Below are 22,802 nucleotides of genomic sequence, written 5' to 3'. Positions count from 1 at the left end.
AGGGAGGGAGCTCCAGACAAGAGGGAGGGAATGAGCAAGGGGGTTAGAGGAGTGAAATGTTTGGGATGCGTTTTAGTGGGAGAGGGGCAAAGATAAGTAGGAGACAGCCGAGTGCCTCGGGGAGTTTAGTTGGGCAGCATTCGAGGTTTTTGAGGAGTAGGGAGAGACGTGCAGGACAGTTTTTGGAAGGACCAATGTGCTGACCCTCTTTGATATCCATTCTTGTGGTTGGATTACCTAACATCGCTCATTTCTCCCTCTGCAATCTTGTTTTCTGCACACCTCCTTGAACTTACTGACATTTTCGGCCTGCCAAACCTTTCCGTTTTAATAATGCGATGTTTGCTACATTGTTATAAGAAGAAACGTTTCCTTTAGTCAAGCTTCAATAGGTGTTCCGGGGTTCGGCGAGCCACGCTAGCTTCGCCCTGTTGGTAAACCTCAATTAGCCTTTTTCTTTCCACACGGAAATTGCCGCTACTGTTTTCAGTCGCTACTGTTTTCAGTCACCACCCCAGATGCAATCGACCTTCTCGGCACCCTCACCTCCCCTATTCCAGCCCAGCCTGCCACCCCTGCGATGCCCAGAGTCTGCAAAGGCCTCCCTGCTATTTCCCCTTCTCCCGAGCCCCTCCCTCCAGCCAGCGCTTCTAGCTCTAAAACCCCGAGACCAATTACTCTCCATCCTCCTCCTCCTCCTCCAAGCCCTTGAGTCATTATCAGACCAAAACCTATTGATTTTTTTAGAGCGCGAGCTCCAGGAAGGCAAGGCCTCAAAGAAATGCCAGGGGGCCCATCCGGGCCTCTACAGACGAAAGGCACGACATTCCGCAGTGGCTAATGGCGTTGAAGTTTTAATTTCCGTTTTACAAAACCTGAAATGTGTAGAAACTGCGGGGGTGGGAAGACAGGACGAAGAGGGAAAGTTAGCAGATGTTCTCTTTCCGGGCCTGGGCTGGAGGTCTCAAATTGGCGCTCCCTCGGCTTCCCCTGATCTGGGGAAGAGGGGTAAACTTCCCCTGTCCCTTCCACTGAGGCGGCATCGGGGTCCTAAGTTGGTTCCCGAGTGGCCGTGCTGCTGAGGAGCTGATCCAGGCACTGGCGGAGCTCCTCCGGGCCCCGGTACACTCTCTTCATGCCCCGCGGCATGTAACGGCAGGCCGAAAGATTGAGGTAGGTCAGGGTTGGGCAGCTGCTGATCAAGGTGCTGAGGGAAAAGGAGACGCTGTGAGCTTTTGTCGGAGCGGTGCATCCGCCGGGAGCTGGCCAGGTGGGGTGATGTACGTACAGAAGGGTCAAGCTTGAGCGGTAGGTAACTCCGAGACCCGAAAGGAAACTCAAGAGGTCGTGTGGTCCAGCCCCCTGACTCCAGGAGAGCGGCTAACTCCACCACTCCTAGCCGCTTGTCTGTTCCCTCCTTAGAGCCAGCTCCAGGGCCACATCTCCGCTTCACTCCTGGGTAAACCGTTTCAGAGTTTTCTCCTGTCCACAGAAACTTTTTCCTCTGGTCCTGCCTTAAACTCACTTCTTCCTGCTCAAGCCTGAGATGTAGAGAATATCTGGTAGTTGCAATCCTCCCCATGAAAATGCTATATACTTCAAGCGCTTAGTACAGTGCTCTGCACACAATAAGCGCTCAATAAATACGATTGATTGATATACTTAAGAGTGATTATGGCCTCCCTCTCCAGGCTAAGCCTTCTCGCATCTTTTGACATTTCCACATAGCTCGTCCGAAATGCGGGAGCAGGGAAGGACGCCAGCACGAACAAGAATCTAACCAAGGCACTGCGGAGGGTGGGGGAATCCCTGCCCAGAGCCATTACCCATTAGCTGGCTCTTCCTAACTTCAGTACTGCTGTCGTATATTAAACTCCCCTCCCTCGACCTCTTTCTTTTCTGCTGAGCTTGTGCCTGGCGGTTCTTTCGCCATCCTGTCTGGATGGCTATTTTTCACCCCCCAGGTGTGCTTCCACACACTCTGCCCTAGCAAACCTCATCCGGACTTTGCAGGGTCACCTCCCCATTTCTCCCTTCGGATCCTGTCCGAGGTAGGGGCTATGCAGGGCTGGCGGCAGGCTTGATGGGCGGGATTTTTGTCTCTTCCTTCCTTCAGGCCATCCAAAGAGATACTGAATAGAATAAACGCCAGGACCGATCTCTCTGGGGGACCCCACGGGATCCATATCCCCACATTCAGGTGCCACAGCTGCAGCCCCTCGATGTTCGGCAGGGGAAAAGGAGACACGGAAACCCCTGCCTGCAAAAGTCAGCTGATGAGACTAAGGCGGCCCCGTCCTTAGGCCTACTGGACCACGGGGGAAAAGGTGACGACGACAAGGGGGGAGAGATGGGAGAGGAAAGGGGGACGTCCCAGACTGACCTGACGCTGGTCAGAGTGACCCGGGTGCCCTTGAGGCTGAGGGAGTGCAGGGCGGGACTGCGCTCGGGGTCTCCGTCCGTGAAGGCCGCCAGGGCCTGCTCCAGGTCAGCCTCCCGGAAGCTCTGGCCGCTGAGATCCAGCTCCCGTAGCCCTCGCCACTTCCAGGTGAGCAGGTGACAGTCCTTCTGGGGCTGGGCCACTTCCACGTCGGCATAGTACAGGCCCCAGTGCAGCTGCTCCACCTCTGGGACGGGGAGGGGACAAAGGACGAGAGAGCTTGGCTTCTTATTCCCGCTCCCCCTGCCCCTCTGGGGCCAGGGGTGTGTGCACTCACACACTGTGGAGAGGGGTGGTCTAGGTCAGCAGCTCCCCCAAAGTAAGGCTTGGTCTTCCCTCAGCTGATCTCCACGAGTTCCCCGGATTCAACTCTCCGAATGCCGACCCCGTCCACTTCCCACCCCTAGAAGCCGGCGGGCACCTGGCCAGAACCGGACTTATGACCCAGCCGGGTGGGAGACGGCAACTCTTCCTCCCTCCCTCCCCGGCTCACTGACCCGGGCAGGACAGGCTGTACAGGCCGGCGGGGGTGAGGCGGGAGCAGCCCCGGACGTCGAGCACCCGCAGGTGAGGGGAGCGGCACAGAAGGCGGGCCAGGGCCTCGTTAGTGACGAAGGTGTGGGCGGAGGTGGCCAGGCAGAGCTCTTTCAGGTGCGGGAAGCCCGGGCCCACCGACGCCGTCCGCGATGGGGGCTTGGGGGACCAGATGAGGTTGAGCAGGCGCAGGACCTGGGGGGAACGGAGGGAGGGTGGGCGGGCAGGAAGACCACCAGGTGCCGGGTCGGGCCTGAAGGAGGACGGGGTTCCAGGATGTGGCTTTGGGCCAGGCAAGGCTGCCTGTCTGGGGGTGGCCATGTGCGGACCCCCTGCACCGATTCGTGGAAGCATCGGTGAGCACCCATTGGGCCCGTAGAGTTGTAGTTGCTGCACTTCTACCCAGTGGGTTCAGGGCACCAGCCACCCAGAGAATCTGTGGCCAGGGCTGGCCTCTACCTCCAGATCCTGGCCCTGGGGGGGGGGAGGGGGACTCACCTGGACAGCGTGAGCCTTGGAGGGAGGCAGGACAGCTGGGGGCTGACAACTTCCCCCCCTTGGGTTTGAGGCACTGAGCAGTGGCCGGGACGCTGAAGGCAAAGGATGCCCAAGCCACCCCTATCTCCTTGGGGCAATGCCCATCTCTGTCTTGAGGTTCCCCCCCCGGGCCTCTGCCCTCCCCTCCAATGCCACCACAGCCGGTCAGGCCTCCAGAAGGGTTCTAAACCCTGGGGAGGAGGAAAGATGGACTGACCTCTGGGATTGAGGCCCCGGAGAGATTCGGTGGTCCAACTCGGGCCACTGGGCCAGATTGGTAACTGGGCATTGGGTCCTTGGGAAGTGAACAGACGGACGGGTAACTTTTTTTTTAGCCCTGCGCCTGCTGGGGTGGGTCTAAGGCTGGCTCTGAGGGGCGAGGGAGACTGAGGTCAGGGAAGGGGCCACTTGGGGGAGCAGAGACAGGAACAAGGAAGAGGAGTGAGAGAAGACACCGGGGCCGAGAAAGTCCGGAGCACCCAAGGTCGAGGAGGGGCCGGGCGGAGAAACGAAGGGGAGTGTCGGGAGACTGCAGGAGAGGCCGACGAGACGAGGGGCTAGGAGGCTGACCGAGCGGCTCGGGCGGCAGTGGTACCTGTAGGCTTGGGCAGCCGGCCTGGAGCCCCTCGATGTTCAGCTGGAAGTGTTGGCTGTTGGGCTGGATCCCCGTATCAATCTCCAGCAGCTGCAGCTCCGGGCAGCAGCCGCCCTGCTCAGAGCAATCCGTGGGGTCAGGAGTGGCGCGGGGGAGAGCTCCGGGGCACATCAGGAGCAGGACGGCACGGAGGGAGGGCACGGAGGGAGGGAGGCTCTCCCGGGGCCAGCTCCTCAGTCCGCCTGTGTGGCGGTGGCGGCCCCGTCCCTCTTCCCGGGACCAGGGCGCTTACCGACAGGGTCGTCACGATAGCGTTCAGCCGGCTGCTGTATGTCAGCTGCAGGTCCCGCAGCCGCAGGCCGGCCGCCTCCAGGAAGCTCACCACGGCCACCGACTCCACCTGGGGCCCAAGTGGCCGGGAAAAGGGGGAGGTGGTGGTGGTGGTGGTGGGGTGTCACTGACCAGTCCTTCCCCCAAGCCGGCCAGGGGCCCAGCGCTTCCGTGGGAGAGACCCACCTGGGAGTTCTTCAGGTTGAGGCTGGTGAGTTGGGAGCAGCGCTCAGCCAGTGCCCCGAGAGCCTCGGTGCTTACGGCCTGGCAGTGGTCCAGTCTGACGGACATGAGGTGTGGGCAGGACTCGCTCACTGCCTGGAGGGACAGGGACCCCTCAGCGGGACAGGAAGAGGCCGGTGGGGCGGGTGGAGGGGGAGGGAGGAGCATCTGAGAGAACAGAGCCGGTGACGCAGGGCAGACTACGGCCAGAGAAAGGAGGGGCTGGCAGGGGAGGAGCACAGGCTTTGGGGGACCAGGTGGCTGAGGTGCAAAGGAAGGGAATGGCGCTGGAAGTCGGGGGATAGAGAAAAGGGAAGCCTGGGGTCCTAGGCAGCAGCCCCAATTCCCCCGCCCCTATCTCACCTTCAGGATCAGAGGCACGTGACTCTTCCAGTGAAAGAGAGAAAACTCCCGAAGTAGTGAAAACCTGAGGCCCAGAAACAAGGCAGGGATCAGCTCTGCCCAGCCCAGATCCGGTCCAACCCCGGCTTGGGGCACAGCCCCTAACGTGAGGCCAAGGGCCAGCAGGAAAATGACCCAGGACCTCGGATTCTGAGGAGGCCAGCCGGTCAGACCCTCCCAACCGGGTCAGGATGTTCGTTGCGCCGAGGGCCCCGTTCGGACTAGAGATCTTGAAGCTCGGCTCAGTCTGAGTGAAGCCCCGGGACCCGTGGGCCGAGGCAGGTCAAAGTAGCGCCCAAGTGTTATCAGAAGCGGCTTGGGATCCCCTTCCGAAGACACTATTCCCTTTGGTACACGGCCACCCCGGGGCTGCTGGGACCCACGCCCTCTGAAGAGCAGCGGACAGTGACAAACACGCAAGACTCGGCCCGTAAGCGACGGCGCCCCGGCCCTCGCCCCGGACGTGCGCCGGGCCGAAAGGGAGGCTGCCGGGCGCCGCGTCGGTTCCCTCCCAATCGGATCTGGCTGCGATCTTGAACCAGTTCCCGGAGGGGGAGGAGATTGGCTTTGCCGCTCAGCATCTCTGCCAGCTCACCTGTTGGGCACTAGCCACTGTAAGGCCACGAGGATCCTCTTGGTGGGGTGTGGGGTCAGGGCTTTGGGGGGGGCAATGGAAACTTTGCGCCAAAGCAACGGATGGGAGGCTGCATCGTACCAACGGCGGCACACCCGGGCAACCCTGGGAGGGAAGACGGCACGAATGGTAATAGCCTCAGAGATGCCCCAGGTACCGTGGCCCGTGGGCCTCCGGGAGCTGTTTTTTTTTGGGTTCCCAGGCCCGCCCCCTACTCGAGGACCCTTTTTCCCCGCTGGACTCAGAGCCTCGAGGGGCCTGACCCGCCGTGGGACTTCTGGAACCCCTCCCCGTCTCCTAAAATCCTAAAAGGCCACAGGGCCCGGGGCATTAGGCTTGAGGAAAGGGCAGCGAAGCAATTGGGATCTCTCAGCCTGCATCTGAGAAGGCTGCAGGGTCAGTGTTGGGGGTTAGCAGCCAGAGTTTGGGGCAGGGGGGAGGTAAACCAGGTGTTCCCCCTCCCCACTGGGCCGGGGCAGGATGGGGCGAGGTTAAAGGGAACGGCAATGAAGGCTACTGACAATCTGACAGTTCCTCCTCCTGATGCCCCTTACAACCAAGACGGACAGAAAGCTCTGTGGGTTGGTCATGGTGCTGCCCTCCCCGAGGCAGAGAGGTGGATTAAAGTCCTCTAGACAGTAAGTTGTGGTGGGCAGGGAACGTATCTACCACCTCTGTTCTAATGTACTCTCCCAGGTGTTTAGTACAGTGCTCTGCAAACAGTAAGCACTCAAATTCCACTGACTGGTTGACTAAACCGGTCTCTGGATTGTGTGTGCCTAAGGAGTCTATGAGGTTGGGATGAAGAGGTTCCTCTTTGGGGAAAGAGGACTGTTACCTGCAGAGGAAAGGCACCGCCCCGTCCTCCGCCACCGCGGTCTGGAAGATCCGCACCAGGAGCTCCACGGGGAGCCGCTCCCCCCAGCCCGGCTCGGGGGCGGCGTTGATGTCCAGGGGGAGGGACGCCTCTCGTTCCGGCCCCCGCCTCGAGGCCCTTGGCTTCTCCCCTCGGCTCCGGGCTCGCCGGACCGGGGGGCCCGGCCGCTGGGGTCTCTCGGGCCGGCGGGGCCTTTTCCGAGGCTGGCGCGGGCCGCCCTCGCCTAAGTCGGAGATGACCAACAGCATGCCCTCGGTCTCTTGGATGAGGTAGCCCGGGTTGCTGGCCCGTGGCGGTCGGCGGGCCCTCTTCTTGGTGACGGCCGAACGGGCTCTCGGCTTGGAGCTTGTGCTGGGCCCCCCGGCTGGGGGCCGAGGGTTGGTCTCGGGCGGGGAGGTGGTCCCACTGCTGGGTGCCCCCTGTGACTCCTCCATGCTCTCCGGGGCCTGTGGGTCCTAGAGAGTGGAGGAGCGGGAGGTGGGGGTGATAAGTAGCCCCTGGGGTGGGGCTGATACCGGGGGAGAGGATTTGGTTAGGACCAGGGGCCTGTGAGAGTTTGTGTATGAAGCGGCGGGGGGAGGCGACACAGGGAGTGCGTTTGTATGTGTCTGTGTGTGAGAGAGAGAGAAGAGGGGAAAGTAAGGCAGTCAATCATTTATTGAGCGCTTACTGTGCGCAAAGCACTTTACTAAGTGCTTGGGAAAGCGCACTATAATAGAGGCACAGGGAGGTTGTGCGAGAGGAGGAAACACGGAGTGTGTGCGGGGGAGACAGAGGGAGTGTATGAGAGAAGGGGAGACACAGGGAGTGTGATTATGTGAGAGAAGTCAGTCATTTATTGAGCACTTATGGTGTGCAGAGCACTGTACTAAGCACTTGGGGGAGTACGATATAACCAACAGGGAGGATGTGTGAGATGATGAGACAGAGTGTGTGTGGGGGGGGAATCACAGAGAGTGTATGGGGGGGAGACAGGGAGTGTGTGAGAGACGGGGGAGGTACGGAGTGTGTTTGTGTGTGGGTGTCTGTGTGAGAGAGGACACGAAAGCAAGTCAATCGTATTTATTGAGCGCTTACTGTGGGCAGCGCACTGTACTAAGCACTTGGGAGGGGACTGTATAATAGAGACACAGATACGATGTGTGAGATGACAAGACATAAGGAGTGGGGGGGGGGGGCACGGCAGTATGTGTGTGGGGGAGACTCTCCATCCCTCACCCCCGCCTACCTCAACTCCCTTCTGCCCTTCTCCAGCCGAGCCTGCACCCTCCATTCCTCTGCCGCTCACCTCCTCACCGTGCCTCGTTCTCGCCTGTCCCGCCGTCGACCCCCGGCCCACGTCCTCCCCCTGGCCTGGAATGCCCTCCCTCCATACATCTGCCAAGCTAGCTCTCTTCCTCCAGGAAGCCTTCCCAGACTGAGTCCCCTTTTTCCTTTCCTCCTCCCCATCCCCTCGCCCTAGCTCCTTCCCCTCCCCACAGCACTTCTATAGATTTGTACAGATTTATTACTCTGTTTTACTTGTACCTATTTACTACTCTATTTTAATGATATGCACATAGCTTTAATTCTATTTGTTCTGAGGATTTTGACACCTGTCTCCGTGTTTTGTTTTGTTGTCTGTCTCCCCCTTCTAGACTGTGAGCCCGTCGTTGGGTAGGGACCGTCTCTATCGCTTGCCGACTTGTACTTCCCAAGCGCTTAGTACAGTGCTCTGCACACAGTAAGCGCTCAATAAATACGATTGAATGAATGAATGAGGGGGGGGAGACAGAGGGAGTGTATGGGGGGGACACAAGAAGTGTGAGAGGAGAGATATGGGAGTGTGTGTGTGTGGGAGACACGGAGTGTTTGAGAGAGGGCGGAGACAGGGATTGTTCATTCATTCAATCGTATTTATTGAGCGCTTACTGTGTGCAGAGCACTGTACTAAGCGCTTGGGAAGTACAGGCTGGCAACATATAGAGATGGTCCCTATGCAACAGTGGGCTCACAGTCTAGAAGGGGGAGACAGACAACGAAACAAAACATATTAACAAAATAAAATAAGTAGAATAAATATGTACAAGTAAAATAAATAAACAGAGTAAGGGGGACACGGGGAGTGTGTGAGACGGAGGGAGGCAGAGTGTATGAGAGGGGGACACACAGGGAGTGTTTGAGAGAGGGAGAGACAGGGAGTGTATGGGGGAGATGCAGGAAGTGTGTGAAAGGGGGAGACAGGGAGTGTGTGAAAGAGGGGGGAAGAGTGGGAGTGGGTCGGGGGGAGACAAAGGAAGTGTGTGACACAGGGGGGAGACACAGGAAGTGTGTGAGCGAGGGGGAAGATGGAGTGTGTGAGGGGGGGAGACACAGGGAGTGGTTGAGAGAGGGAGTGTCTGAGAGAGGGGGAGACACAGGGAGTGTATGGGGGGAGACTCAGGAAGTGTGTGAGCGAGGGGGAAGGTGGAGTGTGTGAGAGAGAGTGTGTGGGAGACACAGGGAGTGTTTGAGAGAGGGGGAGACAGAGGGAGTGTCTGAGAGGGAGGGAGACTCAGGAAGTGTGTGAGCGAGGGGGAAGATGGAGTGTGTGGGGGGGAGACACGGGGAGTGTTTGACAGAGGGAGTGTTTGAGAGAGGGGGAGACAGAGGGACTGTATGGGGGGAACACAGGAAGTGGGGGGGGAAGCAGAGGGGAATATTTGTGTGTTTGTGTGTGTCTGTTTGAGAGAGGGGGAGACAGACGGACTGTATGGGGGGAACAAAGGAAGTATCGGGGGGAAGCAGAGGGGAATATTTGTGTGTGTCTGTGTGAGAAGGGGAGAGAGAGAGAGACACGGGGGAAGGGGCAACTCACCCCCTCCCGGGCGGCGGCCTCCTCCTCCTCCTCCTCGGCCTCCTCCTCCTCCTCCTCGTCCTCCTCGTCCTCCTCCTCCTCCTCCTCCTCCTCCTCCTCGGTGGGGCCTAGTCCGTGGTTCCGGTGGGGGCGGGACTTCCGGGGCGGGAGTGTCCGTGGGGCCGGGCCCCGTGGGCCCCGGGGGGCCTGGGCAGCCGGCCTCACACCCTCCCGACGCCGACACCGCCGACGCCGCCTCCACGTGAGTCTCCATCGTCCCCTCGGCCTCCGTCTGTGTGTCCATCTCTGTCTGTCTTTGTCCGTCGTCTCTGGTCGCCTCCTCCGGGCCCTCGTCCTTCCTTCCTTCCTTCCTTCCTTCCTTCGCCCCGACCCGACGAGGCCCGAATGGCCGAATGGCCAACCTCAGGGACAACGAATGGAGAGGCGAGGCAGGGCCCGGACCAGCCCACTGAGTCCGGCCTGCCTTCCTCCCTCCCTCCCTCCCTTCACTCCTTCCTTCATTCCTTCCTTCCCTCCTTCACTCATTCCTTCACTCGTTCATTCCTCCCTTCATTCACTCGGCGTGGCTCAGTGGAAAGAGGCCGGGCCTGGGAGTTAGAGGTCATGGGTTCCAACCCCGGCCCCGCCAATTGTCAGCCGGGTGACTCTGAGCAAGTCACTTCACTTCTCTGGGCCTCAGTTCCCTCATCTGGAAAATGGGGATTAAGACCGTGAGCCCTCCGTGGGACAACCCGATCACCCTGTATCCTCCCCAGGGCTTAGAACAGTGCTTTGCACATAGTAAACACTTAATAAATGCCATCATCATCATCATCATTACTCACTCATTCCTTCATTCATGCATTTTCATTACTTCATTCGTTCCTTCCCTCCTCCCTTCATTCACTCATTCCTTCATTCTGCATTCACTCATTCCTTCCTTCCTTTGTTCTTTTTTTTTAATGGCGTTTATTAAGCGCTTACTATGTGCAAAGCACTGTTCTAAGCGCTGGGGAGGTTATAAGGTGATCAGGTTGTCCCACACGGGGCTCACAGTCTCAATCCTCATTTTACAGATGAGGGAACTGAGGCTCAGAGAAGTGAAGTGACTTGCCCAACGTCACACAGCGGACAATTGGCGGAGCTGGGATTTGAACCCATGACCTCTGACTCCAAAGCCCGGGCTCTTTCCACTGAGCCACGCTGTTCATTCCTTCCTTCCTTCATTCCTTCCTTCCTTCCTTTATTCATTCATTCCTTCCTTCCTTCGTTCATTCCTTCCTTCATTCCTTCTTTCCTCCCTTCATTCACCCATTCCTTCATTCCTGCATTCACTCATTCCCTCCTCCCTTCATTCATTCCTTCATTCCTGCACTCTCATTCACTCCTTCCTTCGTTCATTCCTTCCTTCCTCCCTTCATTCACTCATTCCTTCTGTCCTTCATTCCTTCCTTCCTTCGTTCATTCCTTCCTTCATTCACTCATTCCTTCCTTCCTACATTCATTCATTCATTGCTTCCTTCCTTCCTCCCTTCATTCACTCATTCCTTCTGTCCTTCCTTCCTTCCTTCAAGTGAAGCAACATGGCTCAATGAAAAGAGCCCGGGTTTTGGAGTCAGAGGTCATGAGTCCCAGCTCTGCCAATTGTTAGCTGTGTGACTTTGGGCAAGTCCCTTAACTTCTCTGGGCCTCAGTTACCTCATCTGTAAAATGGGGATTAAGACTATGAGCCCCCTCTGGGACAACCTGATTACCTTGTAACCTCCCCAGTGCTTGGAACAGTGCTTTGCACATAAAAGCTTAATAAATACCATCATTATTATTCCTTCCTTCCTTCCTTCATTCATTCAATCGTATTTATTGAGCACTTACTGAGAAGCACCGTGGCTCAGTGGAAAAAGCCCAGGCTTGGCAGTCAGAGGTCATGGGTTCTAATCTTGGCTCCGCCACTTGTCAGCTGTGTGACCTCGGGCAAGCCACTTAACTTTTCCAGGCCTCAGTTCCCTCGTCTGTAAAACAGGGATGAGGACTGTGAGCCCCACGTGGGACAACCTGATCACCTTGTATCTACCCCAGTGCTTAGAACAGTGCTTGGCAGCGTGGCTTAGTGAAAGGAGCCCCGGCTTGGGAGTCAGAGGTCGTGGGTTCTAATCCCGGATCCACCACTTGTCAGCTTTGTGACTTCGGGCAAGTCACTTCACTTCTCTGTACCTCGGTTACTTCATCTGTGAAATGGGGATGAAGACTGTGAGCCCCACGTGGGACGACCTGGTAACCTTGCATCTATCCCAGGGCTTAGAACAGCGCTCGGCACATAGCAAGCACTTAGTAAATACCATTATTATTATTAATAATAATAATAATAACATCATTGCTGTTATTATTATTACTGTGGGCAGAGCACTGTACTAAGCGCTTGGGAAGTATAAATCCGCAACAGATAGAGACAATCCCTACCCAACAACGGGCTTCCAGTCTAGAAGGGGAGACGGACAACCTCAGACTGAGCCCCTTCCTTCCTCTTCCCCTCGTCCCCCTCTCCATCCCCCCATCTTACCTCCTTCCCTTCCCCACAGCACCTGTATATATGTATATATGTTTGTACATATTTATTACTCTATTTATTTATTTATTTTACTTGTACATATCTATTCTATTTATTTTACTTTGTTAGTATGTTTGGTTTTGTTCTCTGTCTCCCCCTTTTAGACTGTGAGCCCACTGTTGGGTAGGGACTGTCTCTGTATGTTGCCAATTTGTACTTCCCAAGCGCTTAGTACAGTGCTCTGCACATAAGTAAGCGCTCAATAAATACAACTGATGATGATGATGATGATGACAACAAAACAGAACAAGTAAACAGACGTTCCGCCTTCCACTCCTCCCTCACCTCCCTTCTCTCCTTCTCCATCTCCGCCCACACACTCCGCTCCTCTGCCGCCGCTCACCTTCTCCCCTCGCCTCCATCTCCCCTGTCTCGCCGCCGACCCCCGGCCCAAGTAAGTAAATGTGGTATTTGGTAAGCGCTTACCATGTGCCGGGCACTGTACCAAGCGCCGGGGTGAAGACAAGGAGGGTTGGACACAGTGCCTGCCCCACGTGGGGCTCACGGTCCCAATCCCCATTTTACAGATGAGGAAACCGAGGCCCAGAGAAATGAAGTGACCGGCCCAAGGTCACACAGCAGAACCCACGGCCTTTTGACGCCCGGGCTCTAGCCACTAGGCCATGCTGCCTCACGTCCTGCCTCTGGCCTGGAACGCCCTCCCTCCTCAGATCCGATGCACAACCACTCTCTCCCCCTTTAAAGCTCCTCCGAGAAGCCTTCCCAGCCCAAGCCCCACTTTTCCTCAGCTCCCACTTCCTTCTGCGTCACCCTGACTTCCTCCTTTTGCTCTCCCCCTACCCCAGGCCTACAGCGTTTGCGTATAGATCTGTCATTTTATTTATTTGTATAGATGTCAGTCTCCCCCTGGCTAGACTGTGGGCCGGGATTGTCACTGTTTATTGTTGTATTATTCTTTCCCAAGCACCTAGTACAGTGCTGTGAAGCACTTAATAAATTCAGTTGAATCAGTGAATGAGAGGGGAGAGGCAGAGTCCAAGGTCCAAGGGGATGAGGAAGACTTCCTTGATGCTATCCCACCTGACTTTGGTGCTTCCCCCTTACCCCTCTCCCTTTCTCTTCACCCTCTCATCATCATCAATCGTATTTATTGTGCGCTTACTATGTGCAGAGCACTGTACTAAGCGCTTGGGAAGTACAATTTGGCAACATATAGAGACAGTCCCTACCCAACAGTGGGCTCACAGTCTAAAAGGGGGAGACAGAGAACAAAACCAAACATACTAACAAAATAAAATAAATAGAATAGATTACAAGTAAAATAAATAAATAAATAGAGTAATAAATATGTACAAACATATATACATATATACTCCCTCACCTCACCCTTTCCCTACCTTTTCCCTCTACCTCCCTCTTTCCTTACCCCGTCCCTCTCTCCTTTTCCCTCCTCTTCCCACCCTCCACCGTCTTTCTCAGCGGGCTTCTGTGGTCAGGGCCTGGAAATGAGGGAATTACTCCGGGTTGATACCTTGACTGCTGATCTGCTCTGCCTGAGTGGGAGGGATCATCATCATCATCAATCGTATTTATTGAGCGCTTACTGTGTGCAGAGCACTGTACTAAGCGCTTGGGAAGTACAAATTGGCAACATATAGAGACAGTCGCTGCCCAACAGTGGGCTCACAGTCTAAAAGGGGGAGACAGAGAACAAAACCAAACATACTAATAAAATAAATAGAATAGATATGTACAAGTAAAATAAATAAATAAATAGAGTAATAAATATGTACAAACATATATACATATATACTCCCTCACCTCACCCTTTCCCTACCTTTTCCCTCTACCTCCCTCTTTCCTTACCCCGTCCCTTCCTCCTTTTCCCTCCTCTTCCCACCCTCCACCATCTTTCTCAGCGGGCTTCTGTGGGTAGGGCCTGGAAATGAGGGAATTCCTTCTTTCCTCCCTTCATTCACTCATTCCTTCATTCCTGCATTCACTCATTCCCTCCTTTCTTCGTTCATTCCTTCCTTCCTTCGTTCATTCCTTCCTTCATTCCTTCCTTCCTTCCTTCCTTCGTTCATCCCTCCCGAGCGGGAGGAATGGGGCGTTGAGGGTCCGTTAATCAGTAGGATTTATTAAACACTTGTGGGCAGAGCTCAAAGCTTCTAGGAGAGGAGGAAGATCCCTGACCTCAAGGCGCTTCCAGGCCCCCGACGATAGTGAGCATCCCAGCATTGAGGGCCGAGTGCTTTGCCGGTGGAACTGAAGTCAGGGGAGAAAGGACCCCCGTTCCTCTGAGAAAGAGGGTGCGGACACTGTACTCGAGCACCGTGAGGAGCGAGGGGTGAGATCGGACACTGGCTATTGAGAGGCGATGAGTGGAGATAAGCGCTTAGTACAGTGCTCTGCACATAGTAAGTGCTCAATAAATACGATTGATGATGATGATGATGAGAGGGCTCTAAAGCCCAAGCTTGGGAGTTTGGACTTGAAGCCCCTTCACTTCTCTGTGGCTCAGTTGCCTCATCTGTAAAATGGGGATTAAGACTGTGAGTCCCACGTGGGACAACCTGATTTCCTTGTATCAACCCCAGCGCTTAGAACAGTGCTGGGCACCTAGTAAGCGCTTAACAAATACCATAATTATTATTATTATTGGACCAACAACTGGGAACTTCTGGCATCTTCTGAGCAGGGAGAAGGGAGGTCAGTCCTTTGCCATAAGAAGATTCTTACGGAGGAACAGGCCAGAAGGGGCCCAGGGGAGGTCTGCTAGGAGGCTGGCAGCTGAGGAATGGGGTAGTAATAATAATAATAATAATAATGGCATTTATTAAGCGCTTACTATGTGCAAAGCACTGTTCTAGGCGCTGGGGAAGGTTACAAGGTGATCAGGTTGCCCCTCAGGGGGCTCACAGTCTTAATCCCCATTTGCCAGATGAGGTAACTGAGACACAGAGAAGTTAAGTGACTTGCCCAAAGTCACCCAGCTGACAATTGGCAGAGCCGGGATTTGAACTCATGACCTCTGACTCCAAAGCCCCGGCTCCCTTCACTGAGCCACGCTGCCTCTGGCTCTCTACTCTCCTAGTAGCGGAGAGTTTCTCGAGGAAGAAGGGGCTGGGCTGATCGGGGGAGTGAACGGGCAAGATTTGGCCTTGACCCCGGATTTATGAGTGTGGCATCATGGAAGGTAGAGGTGCCGCCTTCTTTCCCCAAGTAGGAATCTGGGAAGAGCCCCGAATCCGTGGACTAACCCTGGCTGTGTCCCGGGACTGAGATGCCTGAGACAAACTGGAGCCACTGAGTGGCTTTCGCTTAGTGCCTGTTCGTGATGTCACCAGGGTGCTTAATGATAATAAAAATAATAATGGTATTAAGCATGTACTTAAGCAACGTGGCCTGGTGGTCAGAGCATAAACCCAGGAGTCAGAAGGACCTGATTTCTAATCCCGGCCCCGCCGCTGGTCGGCTGTTTGACCTTGGGCAGGTCGCTTCACTTCTCTGTGCCTCAGTTCCCTCATCAGTAAAATGGGGATTAACACTGTGAGCCCCAGGTGGGTCATGGACTGTGCCCAACCTGATTAGCTTGTATCTTCCCCAGCGCTTAGAACAGTACTTTACACATGGAGAAGCAGCGGTGGCTCAGTGGAAAGAGCATGGGCTTTGGAGTCAGAGGTTATGGGTTCAAATCCCGGCTGCGCCAATTGTCAGCTGTGTGCCTTTGGGCAAGTCACTTCTCTGTGCCTCAGTTACCTCATCTGTAAAATGGGGATGAAGACTGTGAGCCCCCCGTGGGACAACCTGATCACCCAGTAACCTCCACAGCACTTAGAACAGTGCTTTGCACGTAATAAGTGCTTAATAAATGGCATTATTATTATTATTAATAATAATTCACAAATACCGTCTTCATAATAACAATAATAATGATGGCATTTGTTAAGCGCTTACTATGTGCAAAGCACTGTTCTAAGCGCCGGGGGGGATACAAGGTGATCAGGTTGTCCCACGTGGGGCCCACAGTCTTCATCCCCGTTTTACAGATGAGGTAACTGAGGCTCAGAGAAATTAAGTGACTTGCTGAAGGTCACACAGCAAACATGTGGCTGAGTGGGATTCGAACCCATGACCTCTGACTCCAAAGCCCGTGCTCTTTCCACTGAGCCATGCTGCTTCTTTATCATGTACTACACGCCAAGCACTGTGTTAAGTGCTGGGGAAGGGTCGAGGTAATGAGATCAGACAGTTCCTGTCCTTCACGGCCCTGAGAGGGAGAGAGCAGGTAGCCTAGCCCCATTTTATCAAAGAGGAAACTGAGGCGCATGGAACAGGCAGGTGGCCAGGATTAGAACCCAGGTCTCCTGACTCCCAGTCCAGTGTTCTTTCACAAGCCTATGGCTGTGGGGTTTGTAGTTCCAGACCCCGCTGAGGTAGCCACCATAAGAACAGTAATAATTGTGGTATTTTTAAAGGGCTTTCTGTGTGCCAAGCGCTGGGGTCGATTCAGGATAATCAAGTCAGACATGATCCTGTCCCACATGGGGCTCACAGTCTAACTGGGGAGGGAGAACAGAGGAGGAAATAGGCTCAAAGAAGTTAAGTGACTTGCCCAAGGTCACACAGCAGACAAGCAGCAGAGCCAGGATTTGAACCGGGGTCTTTCGGCTCCCTGAAATTTGTTCTTTCTACTAGACCATGCTGCTCTAATGAGCCCACCCTGCTTTGTGGGCTGAAGGCATCAGATACAAGGAGTCCATGCCAGTCGGGTGTATTTATTGAGCGCTTACTGTGTGCAGAGCACTGTACTAAGTGCTTGGGAAGTACAATTCAGCAACACCCTCCACCATTCTAATCCCTCCCCTCTCCCCATGAGGACCCAGGTCCCCACAACTTCTCCCCTGCTGCCCCTTTCCCAGGGAAACCCCCCAGTGCCTTCTCCCCCGGTGTGAGCCCGTTACCAGGGAGCAGCCGGGCTCATCCCGGCTCCGCCAGTTGTCAGCTGTGTGACCTTGGGCAAGTCACTTGACTTCTCTGTGCCTCAGTTCCCTCATCTGTAAAATGGGGATGAAGACTGGGAGCCCCACATGGGACAACCTGATCATCTTGTATCCTCGCCAGCGCTTAGAACAGTGCTTTGCACATAGTAAGCGCTTAATAAATGCCATCATTATTAATATTATTATTATTGGGGCTGACAGGATGAAGCCCACAGAGAGTTATCGGAGGCCTAAAAGTCAAGAGTAGCGTGGTGCAGATAATAATAGTAACTCATAGTATATGTTAATCACTTACTACGTGCCAAGCTGTAGAGAAGCAGCATGGCTCAGTGGAAAGGGCACGGGCGTCGAAGTCAGAGGTCATGGGTTCGAATACCGGCTCTGCCAATTGTCAGCTGTGTGACTTCGGGCAAGTCACTTCACTTCTCTGTGCCTCAGTTCCCTCATCTGTAAAACGGGGATTAAGACTGTGGGCCCCCTGTGGGATAGCCTGATCACCTTGTAACCTTCCCAGCGCTTTGAACAGTGCTTTGCACATAGTAAGCGCTTAATAAATGCCGTCATTATTACCGTTATTATTATTGGGGCTGACAGGATGAAGCCCACAGTTATTGGAGGCCTAAAAGTCAAGAGTAGCGTGGTGCAGGTAGTAATAGTAATTAATAGTATTTATTAATCACGCTTACTACATGCTAAGCACTGGGGTAGGTACAAGAAAATCAGGTCCAGAGTAGTCAGTAGGAAGAACAGTGAGTTTCCTGAGAGAGAGGTGGGCTTGGAGTCCCCATTTTTGGTTTGTGACTGCTCTTCGCAGCCCTAGGAAATAGGGCAGTGGGGAGGGGAACTAAAGGGGTGGGGGGCCAACAGAGGAATTGGGGGAACATGGGGTGTTTGGAGGGCGGGATGTCCTCCCTGGAGGGCAGAATGGAGCCGTGAGGTGGCCAGGCTTAGGTTCCGTCTGAGCGGGCCCGTAGTGCCCCCAGGGCTGCAGAGCAGGGGCTGGAGTTGGCAACTGGTTTCAGGCCCGTGGTCCCCCGACGCCCTCCGGATGAAGCTGGCCTTGGGCTCCCGAGCCGCCGGCCCGGCTCAGCTGTGTTCCCGTTCCAGCTCAGTGCCCCCCAGCCTCTCTGTCTCCTCCCACCTCCCCGACTGCGCCCCACCCCTGGCCCCAGATCCGGCCCCCGGCCCTGACTCGGCTGTCTTTTGCAGCCTCGCAGCCTGAAGGAGCGGGTCGGCGGAGGCCGGCCCCGGCTGGGAGACCCGAGCCCGCCCAGGGACCCTCAGGTTAGTGACCGCGTGGAAGGCAGCAGGACCGGAGGGTGGTCGACGGGCAAGTTGGGGGTACCCTCAGCCCCTCAGGATGAAGGGTTCCAGCCTCGATGTACCCCCTCTCTGTCAGTGACATCATCCCCGCGCAAATTTCCCTCTTCCCTGAGCCTCCCAGGTGGCAGGGGCTCTCCCAAGGGATCAGTTCCCTTCCTTCTCTCTCCCCCTTCACCCCCTCCCCACAATCCCGGGACCGGTAGCCGGGCCGGGGACGCGCCGGGACGGGAGGGCTGGGCCGAGATCTCCTAAGAGATGCCCCGACCCCGGCCTTCCGCCCTCCCGACGCCCAGGGCCGGCGGGATGGCGGCTTCCCCGAAGGCGGGTCGCACGGTCCGCACCCACGTGCTGGTGGCTCTGTTCGGCATGGGCTCCTGGGTGGCCATCAACGGGATCTGGGTGGAGCTGCCCGTTGTGGTGCAAGATCTGCCCGAGGGTGAGTTGGCTCGGGGGACCGGGGGACCGGCTGGGGGGAAGGGGGATCCGGGGGCTGGAGTTGGAGCCCCCCGCCACCCCTTTCTATCCGCAGGGTGGAACCTGCCTGCCTACCTCTCGGTGTTGATCGCCCTAGGAAACGTGGGACCGCTGGTTGTAACGTTGTGCCGGCGGTGCGGCTGGGGAGGGGCGGGGCCCGGGGAGCGGCGACTCATCCGGGCGGTGCAGTTGCTGGCCGTGGTGGGGATGGCCCTGCTGGCCCCGCTGTGGGCCCGCACGGCGTCCGTGCTGGGCCAGCCCCACGCCGTGGCCTTCTTGGTGCTGGCTTTCGCGCTGGCCGTGGCCTGCTGCACTTCTAACCTCACCTTCCTGCCCTTCCTCACCCGCCTCCCGCCGGCCTGCCTCCGGACTTTCTTCCTGGGTCAGGGCCTCAGCGCCCTGCTGCCCTGCGTCCTGGCCCTGGCCCAGGGGGTGGGCCGGCTTGAATGCCGCAACCTGAGCCTGCCGGCCCCCGGCGCGCCCCTGCCCAGCCTGTCCTTCCTCCCGACCCCCGTTCCCTCCCCGCCCCCGCCCGCTCCCGCCCTGGTGCCCATCTACTTCCAAGAGCGTTTCTCAGCCGGGACCTTCTTCTGGGCTCTGGCGGGCCTGCTGGCCCTGTCGGCCGGCGCCTTCGCGGGCCTCCTGCTGCTCCTCCCGCCCCCGCCGGCGCCTCCGGAGCCGGGGGAGGAATCGTCTCCGCTACGGGACCAGGCCGGAGCGGGCGCCGCGGTGGAGGGGGAGTCCCCGCCCGCCCCGTTCTGGACCAGCCGGACCGCGTACTTGCTGGGGCTGCTGGCCCTGGTCAACGCGCTGACCAACGGGGTGCTGCCCGCCATCCAGAGCTACTCCTGCTTGCCGTACGGCCGCACCGCTTACCACTTGGCCGTGGTGCTCAGCAACGTGGCTAACACGCTGGCCTGCTTCGTGGCCATGGCCGTCCTCTGCAGGTGTGGGGAGAGCCGTCGGTGGGGGGCTTAGGGATGATGGAGGCGCTGGCGAGGCAGTGACCGTTAATAATAATAATAATAATAATGATGGCATTTATTAAGCGCTTACTATGTGCAAAGCACTGTTCTAAGCACTGGGGAGGTTACAAGGTGATCAGGTTGTCCCACAGGGGGCTCACAGTCTTAATTAATCCCCATTTTACAGATGAGGTAACTGAGGCCCAGAGAAGTGAAGTGACTTGCCCAAAGTCACACAGCTGACAAGTGGCAGAGCCGGGATTTGAACCCATGACCTCTGACTCCAAAGCCCGGGCTCTTTCCACCGTTAAGGCGGGGGGGTGAGGAATGGGAGTCCCCACCTAATGCCTTACGACCCATCGACCCCTCGACCCCAAGGTGCCGAGAGCCCTAAACGTCTGAGGCGCCCGTGGGCCGCTTCCTCTTCCTGTTGACTTTGGATTGGACTGGGACTCACTTCCCGGGGATGCCTCCGGGTGGTCCTGGGCGTGATAAGTCCAGCAGTCCCAGGAATGCCACGCCTGGGCGGAAAAGCCTCACCCATGCATTCACACCCCCACCACCATGGCAGGGAGCCAGGGGAATCCGAGCCAGGTTTGACTGGAAGTCGACCGACCCGGGCTGGGCTTGAAATGAAAGGGTTTCTTCCGCCAGGCCCAGCCCGGGCTAAGTTCTCCTTGATCTTTTCCTGCCCCCTCTGCTCCAGGACGGCCCTGGGCCTGGCTGCGCTGGCCTTGGCCGGGACGGCCTGTGGGACTTTCCTAATGGTGCTGGCTGTCCTGAGCCCCTGCCCGCCCATGGTGGGCACCGTGCCCGGCACTGCCCTGGTGGTGAGTCCAACTGGCGGCTGATCGGCCGGGGGGGCTCCGGGGCGATCCAGGGTGGGGCCTCGTGCTTGGTAGTGGGGAAGTTCCCCATCCTGGGGTCTCGGTTCTTCCCTGGAGAGGTGGGGGCCCTTCTCCTATCCCTTCCCTCTTCCCTGGGGCTACCCTCCCATTGACTTTCCTCCTGAGCTCCGCGCACTGCGCACCGCGCTCATCCTCCCGCCCCCTCATTTCGTCTCTTTCTTCCCGTCCCTCCTCCCTCTCCCACCTCTCTGCCCCCTTCTGTAGGTGGTGGCCTGGGTGCTGGGCCTGGGGCTGCTGTCCTACGTGAAAGTGTCCGTGGGTTCGCTGCTGCACGCCAGAGGCCGGCGGGGCCTGCTGTGGGCCGGCGTGGCCATCCAGGCCGGCTCGCTCCTGGGGGCCGCGGTCATGTTTCCGCTCACCAGCATCTATCAACTCTTCCACAGCGGCCAGGACTGCGTGGACGGCTGCAGGGCCTGAGGGGCCCCTCCGGCCCCCTGGCCCTGAGTCCCTTCGCTCCAGTCCTCCCCCGCCCCCCTGCCCGCCTCTGGCCGGACGGATGCCTCCGGGGCCCCCGCCTTAACCCGTCAGGGCCCCGCAAATTCTCCTCCAGACCGACTCACTCCGCGTGAATGCCTCCTCCCTGCCGCCGGGGATGAAGTGGGCACAGAGTCCCCTCCGTGGCCCTACTACTGACTCCTCTTCCCCGAGGGACCAACTCAGGACCCCCCGCCCCCGGCCCCTTTTCCCTTCTATCTCTAGGCCCACGTTTGCACTCCCCCATCCTCCGCGCCCTTCCTTGATGTTCAAGTGGGGAGGTCACTGACTGACCTGGGGGTTTGGGCTAGCCTGGGATAGCAGGACTGGAATCCCTCCTTTTCACTCCCCTGGGGGACAGTGAGGGGGAGGAGGGGCAGGTCCCCACTTAAGGTGGAGTTTTACAATAAAACTGTTGCCTGAAGTGAGCTTTTACCTGTTACGTGCGCGGTGTACGATGGAAGGGATGGGGTGGATAGGTGGAACCGGTGGTTGGGGCGGCGGCAGGAGAAGCTAAAATGGGTTTGAAACTTGGGATTTAGTTTTAGGAATAAGGGAATGGAGGGTGCAGGCTTTTTCACTGGGCTTTTTCCAGCTCTAGCTAATGGGAATTGGCCCAGGATTTTTCTGCTGAACAAGAACGGACCACCTCATGCCAGACATTCTAAAAATCGAATACCTCTCCCCTTAGAAAGCTGAAGGTAGATGAGTTTCTTGTGGATACTAACTTCTTATAAGTCATCCATCTCTGTCTCCATCTCTGTCAGGTACAGGAGGGATATTTTTTTAAAAATGATATTTGTTAAGCGCTGAATATACGGCAGACACTGTTCTGAGCACTGAGGTAGACACAAGGTAAGCAGGTTGGACACCATCCATGTCTCACATGGGGCTCACTGTCTTAACCCCCATTTTACAGATGAGGGAACTGAGGCAGAGAAGTGAAGTGACTTGCCCGGGGTCACACTGTAGATAAGTGGCGGATCTGGGAGTAGAACCCGGGGCCCTCTGACCTCCAGGACCGTGCTGTGACCATTAGACACACTGCTCGTGGGGGAAAAGGATGCCTAGGACTCGGATGGGGGCGGATTCGGTGGCCCCCATCTTTCACAGACTCTTCCGAGATCCCCTCCTTCAGCAGCCTTCTGGGCTAGCGGGGCTCTGAGAACCGAGTCCTGCTCTTTGTTCTCCGCACATCCCGTAACTGGGGGGAGAGGGGAAGGGGCCAGGCAGCTTACACCTCCCAAATGTCACCCCTTCACCTCTTCCCGGCCCAGATCCCTCTCTCCCACCCACGCTTTCGGGGGAACAGGCCCTGGCTGGCAACTGTTCGAATCCGGGCCCGGGCTTAGCCCGCCCCACCTCCAGCTGCAGCAAGTCGCGGCAAGATACCTCGTCTCTTGGGCAAGTCCAGCTGCAGTCTAGAAGCCAAACCCGAACAAATGTCCCCCAGCCTCACTTTCAGGGCGCTTGACTGCCCCTTGGAAGGCCCCTCCCCACCCCATCTGATTCTATCTCAGAATCAGGGAAGCAGCGTGGCTCCGTGGAAAAGAGCCCGGGCTTTGGAGTCAGAGGTCACGGGTTCAAATCCCGGCTCGGCCGATTGTCAGCTGTGTGACTTTGGGCAAGTCACTTAACTTCTCTGGGCCTCAGCTCCCGTTATGAATTCCCATTTTCCAGACGAAGTTAAGCAAGTCCCT

General features: G+C 56.9%; 2 protein-coding genes across 2 annotated transcripts; one reads left to right on the top strand and one right to left on the bottom strand.

The window, feature by feature from the left end:
* Positions 1 to 846: 846 nt before the first annotated feature.
* On the bottom strand, positions 847 to 9,429 carry FBXL6 (F-box and leucine rich repeat protein 6). The gene is made up of 10 exons (XM_038760651.1): positions 9,408 to 9,429; positions 6,533 to 7,026; positions 5,656 to 5,799; positions 5,022 to 5,085; positions 4,623 to 4,754; positions 4,399 to 4,506; positions 4,107 to 4,220; positions 2,938 to 3,169; positions 2,384 to 2,627; positions 847 to 1,207 (listed from the first exon to the last, which is right to left on the bottom strand). Exons 2-10 carry the CDS (start codon positions 7,003 to 7,005, stop codon positions 1,051 to 1,053), a joined length of 1,668 nt encoding a protein of 555 aa, XP_038616579.1. The 5' UTR covers positions 7,006 to 7,026; positions 9,408 to 9,429; the 3' UTR covers positions 847 to 1,050.
* Positions 9,430 to 9,562: 133 nt separating this feature from the next.
* Positions 9,563 to 21,530, top strand: SLC52A2 (solute carrier family 52 member 2). The gene is made up of 6 exons (XM_038760309.1): positions 9,563 to 9,648; positions 18,168 to 18,242; positions 18,575 to 18,717; positions 18,811 to 19,702; positions 20,427 to 20,550; positions 20,833 to 21,530. The coding sequence occupies exons 3-6, from the start codon at positions 18,585 to 18,587 to the stop codon at positions 21,043 to 21,045; spliced, it is 1,362 nt and encodes a 453-aa protein (XP_038616237.1). The 5' UTR covers positions 9,563 to 9,648; positions 18,168 to 18,242; positions 18,575 to 18,584; the 3' UTR covers positions 21,046 to 21,530.
* The last annotated feature ends 1,272 nt before the right edge of the window (positions 21,531 to 22,802 follow it).

This window comes from Tachyglossus aculeatus, chromosome 18 (genome assembly GCF_015852505.1).
Source record: "Tachyglossus aculeatus isolate mTacAcu1 chromosome 18, mTacAcu1.pri, whole genome shotgun sequence".
NCBI classification, from domain to species: domain Eukaryota; kingdom Metazoa; phylum Chordata; class Mammalia; order Monotremata; family Tachyglossidae; genus Tachyglossus; species Tachyglossus aculeatus.
Note: the sequence above shows the minus strand (reverse complement) of the source record. Positions and strands in the feature narration are given on the sequence as shown.

Bases quoted from the DNA above. Each gene is read 5' to 3' on its own strand.
- FBXL6 (XM_038760651.1), bottom strand. From the start codon at position 7,005: ATGGAGGAGTCACAGGGGGCACCCAGCAGTGGGACCACCTCCCCGCCC. The intron at 5,800-6,532 runs GTAACAGTCCTC...CTTCCCTCCCAG, and splicing joins GCGGTGCCTTTCCTCTGCAG to GGTTGCCCGGGTGTGCCGCC. The intron at 4,755-5,021 runs GTGAGATAGGGG...CTGTCCCTCCAG, and splicing joins ACGTGCCTCTGATCCTGAAG to GCAGTGAGCGAGTCCTGCCC.
- SLC52A2 (XM_038760309.1), top strand. From the start codon at position 18,585: ATGGCGGCTTCCCCGAAGGCGGGTCGCACGGTCCGCACCCACGTGCTG. The intron at 19,703-20,426 runs GTGTGGGGAGAG...CCTCTGCTCCAG, and splicing joins GCCATGGCCGTCCTCTGCAG to GACGGCCCTGGGCCTGGCTG. The intron at 20,551-20,832 runs GTGAGTCCAACT...CCCCTTCTGTAG, and splicing joins TGCCCGGCACTGCCCTGGTG to GTGGTGGCCTGGGTGCTGGG.